General features: G+C 37.9%; 1 protein-coding gene across 4 annotated transcripts in view; it reads left to right on the top strand.

The window, feature by feature from the left end:
* CCDC149 (coiled-coil domain containing 149) overlaps positions 1–12,486 on the top strand; it is a 53,385-nt gene that overhangs the window by 11,649 nt on the left and 29,250 nt on the right. For all 4 annotated transcript variants that reach the window (XR_001920072.2, XM_018067921.2, XM_018067934.3 and 1 more), the window contains exon 4: positions 7,233–7,340. Coding sequence is in view for 3 of the 4 variants with exons in the window: in XM_018067921.2 (XP_017923410.1) it covers positions 7,233–7,340 (108 nt within the window). In the remaining variant the exon portion in view is untranslated. The remainder of the gene's footprint in view (positions 1–7,232; positions 7,341–12,486) is intronic.

Raw genomic sequence — 12,486 nt, 5'->3', positions numbered from 1 at the left:
TTCCCATCATCCCAGCCTCTTGATTTGTCTACCCTGTCCCAAGTTTCCTTATTCTCTCCCACATAATTTCTAGAGTAAAGCTCTCCATATGAAGTTGGTCGGCCTATCGGCAGAGATCCTTTTGCCTCATGTAGTGAAGTGGATCCTGTGTCTCCCAAGCAGCTGTTGAGCCTTAGAGGGGTCCCATGGTCGTAGAACCATCTTTGAGGCTTCTGGTACTGAGTCTCATAACATAGTGATGACATAGTCCTAGTACAGAGCACAGCTTGATAACTAATCTCTGGTGAGGCAAAAACTCTCACCAGAGAACCTACATGTATCATTCCTGAAGGTCATGATCCTTAATGCTATAGTTATCCATAGGTGTCCCAAGGGGATTCATTCAAAACCAAGACTGACTGCTTCGAGGGGCATTGATATCACAGCAGCATGGTACCCACTCGCTGAGATGTTGGTCACACAGTTTGTTTACTGCTAATGAGTAAGTCCACGAGCATGGCTTTTTGGGGCAAGCACAACATCAGAAGGACCAGAGGTTCCAGACAGGGGTATGTTGTGACATACCGTAAACTGACCCATTTTGATCCTTTTCACTTCCAGATTCTAAGGCACTGTACTCAGCTGTCACAATTCACTTCTAAAAAAACTTCAGGGATTAATTTATCACTTTTCTTCCTTCCTTTTCTTTTTCTTTCTATCACATCATCATAAAAAATTACTAGTGTGACCATTTCTTGTTAATTAATGAATTCAGGAAGTTTTGCTAGCCTTGTGCTAAGGTGCAAAAGCTGCATTCAGAGTTGTATGAGATAAAATTTTCAGATAAAATACACTACAGGGTAAGCAGTCATTTTGTATTTATCTCACAGTTGTGCTGTGATGATTAATGTGATTTCCTCCTCTCTTCAGAGGGATTGAAGATGAAAAACGTTATGCATGTGCCCAGCTTAGACCTATGAGCTTTACTCTGGTTTATAGGTGCATGTGTTTGACTCCCATAGTGAGCAGTTGGAAAACAGACATATTGTTTGCCCTTGCAACACATAGAGCAATATTCTCATGGATTTCAGAATGTGCCTGCTCCAAAAGCATAGCCAGTAGAGAGAGTTTGTTTTCTGGACACTGAAATTTGCTGTTCCATTGATCAGAGCAGGTGGCAGTACGCAAAACCTAGAACTTGTTAGCTACGCTAGCAGTCAGGCTTTGTGAAGTGACACTGTTGTTTCTTCAACAGATAGGTTTTACAATAAACAGAGAATCATAGAATCATTTAGATTGCAAAAGATCTCTTAAGACCATTGAGTCCAACCATTAACCTAACACTGCCAAGTCCATCACTAAAGTCCAGGAGAGAAGGTTAGGAGAGAAGTGCTTATTCTCATAGATGTGATAGTTCCTCGTCAAAATTTGGAGTGCTGTTCAGACCTGATGTGTACAACAACCTCTCCTCTGGTTGCTGGGTCTTATCTTAATGGACCAGAGAGACACTTTTTCACACCCCTACACCTGAGTACTCTCAACAAATATCCTGTTAATTAATCATTCAGAATGTTTAAGGAATTTTGATTCTTATTGTGCATTATCTCAAAGTTTAAGATACCCTGAGGATCTCAAGCAGCTAAAATATCTCTGATAAAACAAGCCAATGATGCGATCTTTTCTTCTATCCTACTGCAGTCTTTTTGTAAGCACAAATTAATAATTTCTCTTTGATCGTGTTTGTCTGCCATCAACAAGAACTTGATGACTATATGAAGTATGAGGGGACAGAAGTATGTTTTTGAACATTCCCAGTGAAGGAGCTTCTGCCAGTTTCTCATGACACTGGTGATTCATACTGACAGCCTGGGTTGCCACTTATGTGTATTAACAAGTTGTTTTGCAAAAACTGGCCTCGTAAAGGACTGTGTAGTTGATGTTATCTTTATTAAGTTTGTCAGGCTCCAGCAAATAGGTCTGTATAGGCAGTGTTTGGCCTTTTACAGCACTATCCTAATCTAACACAGTGAAGACTGGTTGAAAAGGAGGGAAAAGTATTTATTTTATGTGTACTCCTAAAATGGTTTTTTTGGTTCTATTAATTGACGCTACAAAAATTCCACTTGCTGAGTTTCTCGAATGTATGTGAGTGTGAGGAAGTCCTTCTTGTTTTGCAGAGCCTTATCAAGTTTTGACTGGTGTATTTCTATGGTGGGATTTCTGCCAGGTTCTCAGAGCAGCAGATACTCAGAGGAGTGGCTGCTTGGCAAGGCTTTGATTTTTTGCTGTTGTTTTTTGGTGGGAAAATATGAGCCATATCAAGTGTGTTTTGTTTTGTATGCCCAGGACCTGTAATTTCAAAAGTCTTCTTTATGTGGTTTTTCAACTTAAAGAGAAAAATACAACAATTTGGGGATTTTATTGCAAGGAAGCTAGTGCTAGGGCATGTCATCAGTTCCTCTGTCTTGAACAGTTGTAGCTGGTAAGCAAAGCAAGCTTTTCTGTGTTAATTCAGCCATTGCAATCATATGAATGCATTGGAGGAGAAGCTGCACTTAAATTTGCAATAAGCAACACCCATCAGGTGTGCTTAATGTTTCATCAAATTTTTTTTTCTGTCAGCCCTGTAATTCAGTGTTCTTCTTTGTTTGGAGGTGTGGCTGAAACTGTAAACTGCAGTATAGGAATGCTTGTTTATATTTAAAAATACTTTTAAACTGTAAAGGTTGGAAGATCCCCCTCTTCCTTCCCCCTTGCCAAATTGCTTTTTCAGGCAGTACCCTAAAGGCAAAAAGTCCTTTTTTTTTTTTTTTTTTTTTTTAAATGTCGGATAAGATTTATGTGCAAGAGAATTGAGAGCTATATTAAAGACTGTTACTATCCATCATTCTTAAAGTGGTGTGAAGAAAAATAACAGTGTGTATGTATAGCTATATTTGCAAAATTGTTAAAGGAGCCAAATTCAAGTGTAGTGCATAATGCCAGCAATGACTATTTGGAGTTACTTTTTTTTTCTCCTTCTTCTTGAGTCATTGGTCAGTAGTGAGCAAAGATCTGTTGCTGCCTGACAGGTGTTCACTGGCTTATGGTAATAAATATTTATATATTTTTTTTTGTCAGTAGTTTTGGATGCTCATCTGTAGCGAAATGTAAGGTCCTCTTTCACCTTCTATGCCAAAAAATGTTCTTGGAAATTTTAATAAAGTCTGAGTGGAAAAGGATGAGGTCTAGATCCCATCCCACTGAATCTTTCCCTCTGTGGTCTGTTCTGATCTGTGGTGCTTTTTCCCCTATGTAATAAAGGTAGGCACTTCCCACTCAGCATTCTCACATCAATCTTTTTCTCATTTCTTCCTAAGTTCTGGTGGGATTGTTGGCTATGGTTGCACTTGCTTTTGGTCAGAAGAAAAAGGAGTATGGGAACAGTTTCCTATGTCTAGCAGTGCAGTGGAGGTTTGGACTGTGCTCAAATCGTGGTTCACTGGGAGGGTGGTCATGCACTTGAAGAGGCTCCCCAGAGAAGTGACCATGGCACCCAGCTGGGAAGAGTTCAGAGGGCATCTGGACAACACTCTTAGTCATATAGCTTAGTTTTAGGTAGTCCTGTGAGGTGGAGGAAGTTGGACTTGATGATCATTAGGGGTCCCTTCCCAACTGTTCTATGAGCCTATGATACATACAACCTTCCCATGATGGGTGGATGTAAAACAAAATCTTGTCATGCTGCAGAGGCTCCAGAGTACCCGCCAGAAATGGAATGTGGATAGAGCTCTGGAAGGTTGTCTGATACAGGATAGTTAATCAGAGACAGGAATGAAGCAATGTGTAGTGTTTGAAACAGTTGCATTGATAGAGGGTAGGAGAAACAGTTTCCACTGCTGCAGATTGTTGCAGAGGGAAGGCAAGATGAGCTAGCAGAAAGGTGTTCATGTCTGGGTTTTTCCCTGTTTTTACCCAGGGCTCAGAAACCTCTCTTCGTCACTACTTTAGAGTTAGTTTTACATAGTGTGAGTGAAAGAAGTAAAGTCTTTGACAGTTTCAGGAGGTTTTTTTAAGGCTTCACCTTAAATCAAAATAAACTGTTGAAGAAATTGAGTCTAGAGAAGCTGAATTTGGCTAATTTTCAGGGAGTTGTTGTCTGTTGCACAGGCAAATGATATGAGCTTTATTGTCTGCTGAAGTAACTTGTCTTGAATTTCTAAGTGAATTCCATGTTTGTTCTATGAATATTGAAAAGAAGTTGCCAAGTGGAAAAATGAATTGCCTTTGTCCTTGCATAGATTTCTCCCCTTTCCTCAAAAAATAAATAGTTGCAGGTTCACGAAGCCAGTCCTCCATTGTTAGTTTTATCATCTTTCAACCATATGGTATGTTTTCTTATATATGCCAAAGAAATGGTACCAAGTCCAGGTGTTGTTGAACATATCCTCTTGGCTGGCTCTCTTTAAGCCCAGTAGAGCACTTTTGAAAAATCAAATATTTCTCCTTCTATCCACATCTCACCGAGAGCTTTAATGAGGTCTTGCCAAAACCTTTAAAACTCGGAACAGTCTAAATTATACATTGTATGGAACCTCTAAGCCAGAGAAATGAGTAATTGCTGGAGACTACTTCTGTGACATAGCTTGGTTGTTTTAGTTCAACAGAAGTATAATACAAGCCTTGCAGTAAGGAGCCAGTCTATACTTAGCTCATTGTAATGCTCTTGGCATGCTTAAACAAGGCTGGTTTATTTTGGTGTCTAAAATTCTTCATTTAAAGTTTCTTTCAAAATCTCTGTCTCAAGTATAAAGGTTTTTGTCATGTTAAGTCATTTATATGACTGACAAATAAAATTCAGCATAGAATTGCAATCCCAGAGAAATGATTTTAAAGGAAATAAATCAGAGCAGGAAGATTTAGTATAGGCATGGTAATGCCTTTCCTGCAGTTACTGGGAGCCAGGTTTTGACTACAGATGCTAAAATCCTGGTGTTGTGGTTGTAAACACTGATTAGTGAGATTGAGTTCTTTCCAGGTGTTGAAATTACATGTGCTATTGCAGTGTTAGGAGTTGTTCCAATTCATCATAAAAAGGGACTTTATAAATAGAAGTGTTTCAGAGAAGTTTGTGCAAATCATGTTCCTTTTAACTAACTCAGGCTTTATTGAAAGTCAGCTTCCTTAAAAAAAAACCTAAAAAATTGCATCTAAGCAGTAGCCATAGATACTTCAGTTTAAATACAATTTCGTGCAAACATGGGTTCTTTGTCTTCTTTCTTTTAGAGAGCCTTTAAGAAGTACTTCTAAAACCATTGATTGAATGTGTTCTGAAGATCCTTTATTCATTCGTTGTGTAAATGGCTATTACACATTTGTTTATCATGTACAGAAAAAAATCATTCCACTAAAACATACTTGAGAAACCTTTTGCATTGCTTGAATGGTTGTTGTCTTGAAAATAAAATTAGAGGCAGCTTAGTTTTTGTCCTGTAGTTGACTATTTATGGGGGAGGGGCGTTGCCATTACACTCTTTTTCCAAATTATTTATTTACAGTCTTCACATTTGTCAGTAGTTTTAAAAATGCTTTAAACTGTGGGAGATTTACCTTGCTTTCTTCTGAACTTTTGGTCTCAAAGTATTGGAAGTACAGAATTGGAAGTACAGGCTTGTTGTTCATCAAATAGGATGTATCAGTTTCTCAAGTTATTTTTCCTATTTAAAAGTTTGAAGCTATTGCTAATTTAGACCAACTGGAATGTGGAGTTGGCTTCTTCATATAGTAGTGTACAAAAATTGCAGTTGATTATAGTTTAATAGTCTAATCCTGCAAATGGTCAGATGCATGCATGGCTGTGTTCATGTCAATATCCATCTTAATAGATTCATCCTAATATTTCTCTTAAATATAAAGCAAGACGTGGAAATAACAGTTGTTAGTAGACAAGGGGGCAGACTGCAGTAATGGCTATTAGATACCTTGTTGGTTTGATAGTGTATGAGTTGTAAAGATAAAGCTCACAAAAACATCCCAGGAGACTGTCAAGCGGTAGTGAGAATGACTGGGTAAAAGAGCAAGACTGAAAAAGAGAGAGGGTTATCAGAACAGAGAAATGGGGGAGCTGGAAGAGAAGCACAGCAAGTGGGAAATAGGGAATCTAAAACTGAATCTAAAATACCATGAAAGAGCTGGGAACAGCCAGTTGATGCACTGGCCTCAAATCCAGGGAGTACATGGAAGGGTAGCTCAGAGATACTGACTCATGAGACTTTACCAAGTCACGCTTAGAAGATCTAGAAATTCTTTTTTAATTTCTTTTTATACTTTTGAGATTTATGGCAATGGATGACACACAGAGCTGTCCATAGGCAATGTCTTGAAAGGCTGCACCTTAGCCACTATGATTAGAACTCTCTGATGATGACATGTTGTCAGCAGGTTTTTCCTGTCTTGAGTCAATGCTTGTGTATTTGGGAGACATTGTTAGGATAAAATACAATAAATTTATCTGTAGTATTTGCTTATTTTCAGGTATCATAAATAGGAAGGGAAGAGATTGCATTTATTTTTTGGTAGAGATCAAGCTGATGGAATTTAATAGTTAAATTATAGACCAGACTGCTTGCCCTGCTAACTTAGTAGATTAATGCGAATGATAACTTTTGACCTGATTATTTGGAGGATGATGGTGGTGGTGTTTGTTTTTAAGTTTTAGCTTTCACTTCTATTTTTCAAGAATCTGTGCTAGCTAACAACACAAATCAGGTCACATTTGAAGTTTTGTACTACTAGATATCGATGGTAGAGGGGCAGGGACTTCGGCTGACATCCTCTTAACTGGCTAGGAATCTCCTCTAAACACGTAAGGAATTTAATTGTATCATAGTTATTTCTCAGCTGTGCCTTTTGTCTAATTATATGCAAGTTAAAATTATTATTTTGGCAGCTTTGTATAAATATTGTCTAAGTAACTCTGCATTCTGTTCTTCCCACCAGCCAAGATACTGGAACTAGCATAGATGTTTTTGCTCTGTCTTGTTTGGGGTTTGTGTGCTGTGCTGGGAGTCTGTATCTCCACATACTGTTTGTATTTTCTATTAAGGATAAAGGAACCCAGGTGACTTTTGTTGTTTTCTCTCTAATGAAGTATGAAGTCTGGGTACCAACAACAATAAAGTAAAGATTGTTGGCAGTTAAGAAGTAATTCTAGGGTTTCTTTTCAATCACCACTTACACTTCTGACTTATGATTGATATTTACTCCTTTTCTAGGCAAATCTTGCTCAACTACTGAGTGAGGCTCAAGATCGAAATAAACACCTTGGAGAAGAGATTAGAGAGCTTCAGCAGAGACTGGGAGAAGTACAAGGGGACAATAAGGTATTACAAACTTTTTTTACTAGTAAATGGCATGAAATGTGTAAACTGGGCTGGAATTTTGCATTTACTTCTTAGGAAAACAAATAAAACAATGGACTACAGAACTTCTACTTTAATTACAATAAATGCTTAGAACAGTAGAACAAAAGAAGCTTGTATGGGATACCAGTAAGTGCAGCTTATTATATGTTTTTGTATGCTGCTTTTGCTCAGTTGTCCTTAGCTATGTATTTTGTACCTAGCCTTGCTTTAATGCTCTCAGACTTTCTTTTTCCCTTTCTATTTTTTAAAATATATTTTATTAGTGATATTTCCTCTTACAGATAAGTACAGATAAGCATGTCTTCTTCATCATGCGATAATTTTTAATTTTTTGCACTGTAAATGCAAAATTTTAGTAGATGATAAAACCAGAGCAGCCATAATTTTTCCTTTAAAAAATATGGAGGAGTTGATCACAAACATATATATTGAGCTTTGTATTAAGCCCTCATCCCATTACCCTTACATAACCAATTTATTTCATTGCTATATTTAGCAAGTTATATGGAACATTGCTCAAAATCTGCCATTTGGTATTAATCAAGCTCCTGTTGTCTCCATTAATTGAAATATTTAAACTCAAGCCAAATGTGTGTAACATTCACAGCTGGAGCTTAATGCAAAAGTACATTCAGAGATCAAACTAGTGAGAGGTTGAATTGGAGAGTCGAGGTGTTTAACAAAGTAAAAAATTGAAACAAATAATTAGTTATAACTTCTCTCCCTCAACTACAGTTTTAAAATCATAGGATTTTAAAATGTGAATAAAAATGGTGTGACTTTTAATTAGTCAGATGGAGGGGGTTCTTTCCATTTAAGTTTAGTTATTTTCTTTTATACATAAGTATATTGTGATTATGTAGTTTTATTCATTGTTTTTCACAAAGAACTCCCCTGAATGTGTTCAGGGAGCTGGGAAAGGGTCAAGCAAGACCTGAATTTGTAGTGAGCATAGCATTCAGCGTAACTTGCTCAAGTCTTCAAAGACCAGATTTCCCAGTGTTTATTTTCATTTGCATTTTACTGTTTGAACTGTATTATGGTGTAGAAGTCAGTGCCGTGCAATTCCACAGTACCAAAGGTATGCCATATAGCCTTTCCTAAGCCAGTCCTGAATAGATACAAGGGTTTGTAGGTGCAAACAGAACACAAAGGTAGTAAAACTACAGTATATTTAAATATCAAGGTTATGTACCAATTCTAATTCATTATGAGACAATATGATCTTGGTAACATAGAGCCTACTTCTTTGTACTTGAACTGGTGCTGTTTATGTTCACCTTTGTGGGTTAACTTGGTATTAGCTGATCATGCTGGTATTCTCAGCATGAATTTAAATTCATTATACTCAAAACAAATGGAAAAGTACAAAAAGACTTATTCTGCCCAGTGTGCCCCTCTCCGAAAGGTGCAAAACAGTGCATCGCTAAATAAAGTGTCAGAGGAAAGAGCTGCATCAGACACGGATTAATTTAGACTAGGATTTTCATTTTTGGAACACATTATTCACTTTCCTAGTAAATGAGAAATAGAGCTTATTTTAGAATCAGGTTGCTGTTTTTCAAAATGCCTAAAAAAGCATTGCCATCTCTCTGAGGGATTTAACACTCTCCTCCTGTGTCAGATTTCTCTCTCTACAAGCTTCAGTGATAAAATTCTAGTCTTGTTCCCGAAGCCATTCTGTTCTGCTCATCAGTTCTCCTGTACTGGCAGCTGGGCTACTTCAGGCACTGGAGTCCAGATAATGTATGGTATATACAAAAACAAAGAACTATAATAATTTGTTTGTTCTTACATTTTTCCTCTGCATCCTTCTCACTGCTTTTTCCAGAGTGAGGGAGGGCATCCTGCCCAGCTGGTCTACGTCAGCCTTACTTCTGGCAAGAGATGAACAAACAGCTGCTTTTGCAGCAAGTGAAGCTGCTTATGGATGAACAATTCTGCCTGTGTCTGAGCAGAGGTGACTCATGCAGGCTTTGTCACTGAGTGGCAAGAGCTTTGCAGGACTAAAAAAGAAAAAAAACCTCTTTAAATATCACACATCAGCTCTGTTGATAAGGAAATGTTTTCTTGGCTTGACTTGTTTTTCACCACTTTAATTTTTGCTGCAAGTAGGGTGCAGTCACTTGGATTAGGAGGAGACCTTAAACCAGAGACATTTTACTTGTTGAAATCATGTTAAGCACATCATCAGTTAGGCAATAACGAATTGCTTGCATTTGGTTTAACTGGACTAATTTTTTCCTCTAATTTAACTAAAATTTTGTTGGCACAAATAATAGAACTTCTTCAGACAGTCTCTGGGAGGATTTGCTGCTGCAGTTTGAAAAATAGTTAGACTGCAGCGCTCCAGCAACAGATATCTATTTTTATGATTGATCACAATCTCACTAGCTGTGACACGTGAAAACTCTTCTATGTTTGTGATAGTTATTTGTAAATCTTTTTCCTTCCTAATGTCTTGGCAGCAATGCTTGAAAACAATTACTAAAACGTTAGAAGGAGATAGTTAGGAAATCTAATTCTCTCTCGTAAAAGGGAAAAAATGGAAAGCTCAGGAGAAAGTGGAGACTTCTGCAAGACTAGATGACTCAGTTGCCTTCCTTGAATTCCTACCTACACAAAGAATGGCTTTTGTAAGCTGCTGAGAGCAGCGCTGAGCAAGAGGAAGGTGCACAGGAAACAATGGCTGCGGTGTTACTGCCAGTTCCTTATTGCCAGGCAGACAATCATTCATGCAGCAACAGTGGGAAATGTTAAATGTGGCGTGTGTGTTTTGGCAGAACTGGGACTTAAGGTAGCACATTTGCATAGTTTTTGGTCCACTTTTTAAGATTTTGTAGTCAATGTGGTGAAGACAATTGCTGTCAGTGACTGTGGCTAAACATGGTAGTTTCTGCCTTCCACAAAGAATTTAGTGGTTTTGCTTGTTTTCCTCTTCCTTCTGCATGTTTTATTGATAATCAGGAGTGTCCAACTTCAGCGCAGGCATTGTCTGTTGACTCCAAGACTGCACAGCAGCTATCCCAGTGAAGCTTGTTTAGCTGAAAATTATTAAGAAAAAGCTGTGATATTAAAATAAAAAGACCAGTGGCTTGCAGCACTGGATTGTTTTGATTAACAATCTATGGGTTCTTGACAAACAGGAGCTCTCTCTGGTAAGGTGCCATTAATTTAAATCCACTCAGCTGTAAATGCTGTTCACAGAATCCTGAGAGGTAGTGTTCACCTATTCTCTAGGTGCAAAATGAAGTTGAGCGTTCCTTTCCTCAGTGATTTCTGAATGACAGAAATAAAAATACAGCAGCCAGAGGGCAAGTGTATAAAGTTTATAACAGAGCACTAATATGAAATAAACCCTTAAACCTCTGGCATAACAGTGTCTCTTTGGGTCACAGCATTTTCAGGGAAAGATTTTATAGCAGGTGGTGCTGCCTCATGAGACATTCGCAATGCAGAATTAAACGACTCAGCCTGTTCTGCCCTGTCAACTCTCTGATTGGCCAACTGTCTGGAAGAAGCACTCTGTTGTTTTATGGATTGGTATTTTACTTTATTTTATGTATGTTAATAATGTGGCTTTTACTGGCTGAATTTGGAAAACGTTCTTTTCATAAGACTTCATGTTCTTTTTCTTTCTTTTTTTCCCCCCCTCAAAATTAGTAGTAAATAAAGAGTTCTCCTTTTATTGGCAGACTGTTTGACCTTGCAAGTTATAATTGCTTGCAGTTATAATTGCATCTCATGCCTCACCCACTCCTGGGCTGGAGAAAAGTTGGTCATAGTGCATGAGTGACAGCTCTGATCCAGTTCCCAGCCTGGTGTTGAGCATTACACAGAAGTTTTGTTCTGCTGCAGGCACTGGAGGCATTAGTAAAGTGTTATTCCCCTTCCTATTTCCAGTTTTTCTGGACAAGATTGAGACCTCAAAATGTTATTACATTTTTTTTCTTGTGGCCTTTCTCACTAGTGAGAGATTCTAGAAATTAAATTATTGTAGCTGAATTAGATCATGTTACCACACCTTTTGTTCATTAGGCTTTTAGCATTTAAAAAAACCAATCCAGTAGCTATGAAACCATTCCAGGATTTGCTAGTTGCCTTTTTGACTTATTTGATTTGATAAAGAAATTAGTAGGAGTTATATCTCCTAGGATCCATTCAGCCTTACTAACTGTGCAGTGGTTTGGTTTGTATTTTCCCTGTGAGGATAGGGAAATGTAGTTTGCCAAAACAAGTTACTTTTGTGGCCATAGCTTCCCCTGAACAAGTGAACTGCTTATCAGAACATGTTGTACTGCTGGCTTCAGTGACTTGTGCTGAACTGGAGCTGAAATAAGTGAGGAGGATGATTTTGGTAGTCTGTCTTGCATCAGCAGGATTTTAATTGGCACATTGCAGCTATGGTGACTGGCATCCCATAAATACCAAAGACAGATTTTAATGTACAATCTTCTACTTCAGAAGATTGATTTTTTTTCTATTTCTGCAATATAATGATGTACATTAATTCCTTGGTGCAGTCAAAGATACAGGGAAAGTCAGGCTGGTTATTGCAGTGGGTTTCTCTAGTCTCTATGGAGCTCCTACAAATGAGGCCATGGGGAGGCAACACTTTTGCCTAGATGCACTCAGTATAAACAACTGTAAATGCTGAATGCCTTATAGATTGGTATTTAATACTTCATGGGTTTTGAAAGGTCGTTGCTTTTTGCTTTGGATATTGAACATAAATGTGTAGTAATTCAAATTAGGCTGTTTTCAGCAGTCACAAAGCTCATGAGTTCATTAGCTGTTTGAGCATTTTGGCTGAGTCCTTTTGTTGTCCCATTTTTTGTTTTCGACATGAATTAACTTTTGTGAGTAGATTAAAAAACTAATGCATAAGCAAACGTCTTAGCAGCTGTTAATACAAATTTTGCACTAATGTAACATGGAGGGGTTTTTAAGTAAAATGAAGCTGGGCAAGCCACTTCATGCTCTTTTATTAAATAGGAAGAATTCTCTGTTGCAGACAGTTTTAATATTTACATATGAAAAGGGCTTTCTGGTAATTCTCTAGTTTTTGTCTGACTGGAATTAGTTCCTGTCACTCCTAAAATAC

This window comes from Manacus vitellinus, unplaced genomic scaffold (genome assembly GCF_001715985.3).
Source record: "Manacus vitellinus isolate BGI_N305 unplaced genomic scaffold, ASM171598v3 scaffold_0_pilon, whole genome shotgun sequence".
In the NCBI taxonomy this organism is placed as follows: Eukaryota; Metazoa; Chordata; class Aves; order Passeriformes; family Pipridae; genus Manacus; species Manacus vitellinus.
The sequence above is the reverse complement of the archived record's forward strand: the minus strand, read 5'-3'. Positions and strand labels throughout refer to the sequence as shown.